At 40.3% G+C, this 1,295-nt stretch overlaps 1 protein-coding gene across 1 annotated transcript; it reads right to left on the bottom strand.

Moving 5' to 3' along the window:
• Window positions 1-304: 304 nt before the first annotated feature.
• LOC123183739 (two-component response regulator ORR42-like) lies at window positions 305-1,139 on the bottom strand. Its single transcript, XM_044596285.1, has 2 exons — window positions 887-1,139; window positions 305-774 (listed from the first exon to the last, which is right to left on the bottom strand). The coding sequence occupies exons 1-2, from the start codon at window positions 1,082-1,084 to the stop codon at window positions 595-597; spliced, it is 378 nt and encodes a 125-aa protein (XP_044452220.1). The 5' UTR covers window positions 1,085-1,139; the 3' UTR covers window positions 305-594.
• Between the last annotated feature and the right edge of the window lie 156 nt (window positions 1,140-1,295).

Genomic DNA, 1,295 nt, shown 5'->3' with positions numbered 1-1,295 from the left:
TGAGATCCTTTTCGTGTGTAGAGCTCCTCAAATGGTTTTTTTGGTATGAAAACTTGCAAGCACCTATTAAGTTCGATCATATTTGATGTTGCAAAGTTCAGATTTTTTTTATTTTACTGTTCATAAAGGGTGTGCCTAGGCACCCGGGAGCTGAAAAACCACTCTCATATATTTTCCCATGTTTAAAGAAAGAGTATTACAATCGGCCACTGGTTAGCTTTATACGAAGGTGTACGTACACCACACTATAGAAGAAATTCAACCCATGAAACAATTACCAAACACTTGTTGGTAGCCGAATAATTTTCCTCCGGAAAGCGACACATACAGGCACGTGTCACAGACCATGAAGCATAAATTAACAGAATTTAGCGGATTATAACTGAAAGACCTACAGATAAAATCAATTTGTTGGCAGACTCTCTTGCTCTTCTTGCTAATGGCGTCCGACCTTTAACATGACCTCGAAACAATACGGCAACATGACAATAATAATATAATGAGGAGTGGAGCTAGCAGAAATGAGCTAGCTGAACATTTAAAATTTTCTTGATGACGGGATTAAGCAAGCTAGATTATTGCCGTAGACAGTCGCTAATTATTCTTCTTATTGATGACCTCCTGAATCATAGGTTCAAGAATCTCAGGCCTCACTGGTTTGGGCACAAAGTCATCAGCGCCGGCACTCATGAACGCCTCCATGGCGTTATCATCAGCGGACACCCCGACGATCTTCACATCGATGGCTCCCATAGCACGGATCTTCTCAACTGCCTGTCAAGTAACATGTACAAGAAATATTGTGTCAATGAGGTGATCATCCAATATGTGTTATGTTCAAGCGAAAAAGGAAGAGAAAGAAATGGGAAATTAGCTAAGCATATACCTCAGGGCCGGTCATTATGGGCATGTCCTTATCACATACAACAATATCAAACTCGTTGCCCTCAAGGAACATATCAACAGCTTCTTTCCCATTCTTCGCCATGGTGATCTCGCAATGAAACTTCCGCAGCATGGCGGAGGCAACCATGCGTTCAACTGCCATATCATCAACAAGCAATGCCTTGAGGGACGATGCCATGGTCAGCTAGCTACAAGAACTGCAAAAATACATAATTTATAAAGAGATTAGTTATTTCTGATCCACATGTTTCATTGATCTTGGCTGATATATAGTAAAAGATTTGTTTTGCAGAATCATGCATGCATGCAGAATAAGCTGAGATCAGAGGTATGCACACTTTCTTAATTAGTATTTACTAGTTTATTGAATCCTTTATCAGGGGAAGAGA

This window comes from Triticum aestivum, chromosome 1A (assembly GCF_018294505.1).
Source record: "Triticum aestivum cultivar Chinese Spring chromosome 1A, IWGSC CS RefSeq v2.1, whole genome shotgun sequence".
Classification (NCBI taxonomy): Eukaryota; Viridiplantae; Streptophyta; class Magnoliopsida; order Poales; family Poaceae; genus Triticum; species Triticum aestivum.
The sequence above is the reverse complement of the archived record's forward strand: the minus strand, read 5'-3'. Positions and strand labels throughout refer to the sequence as shown.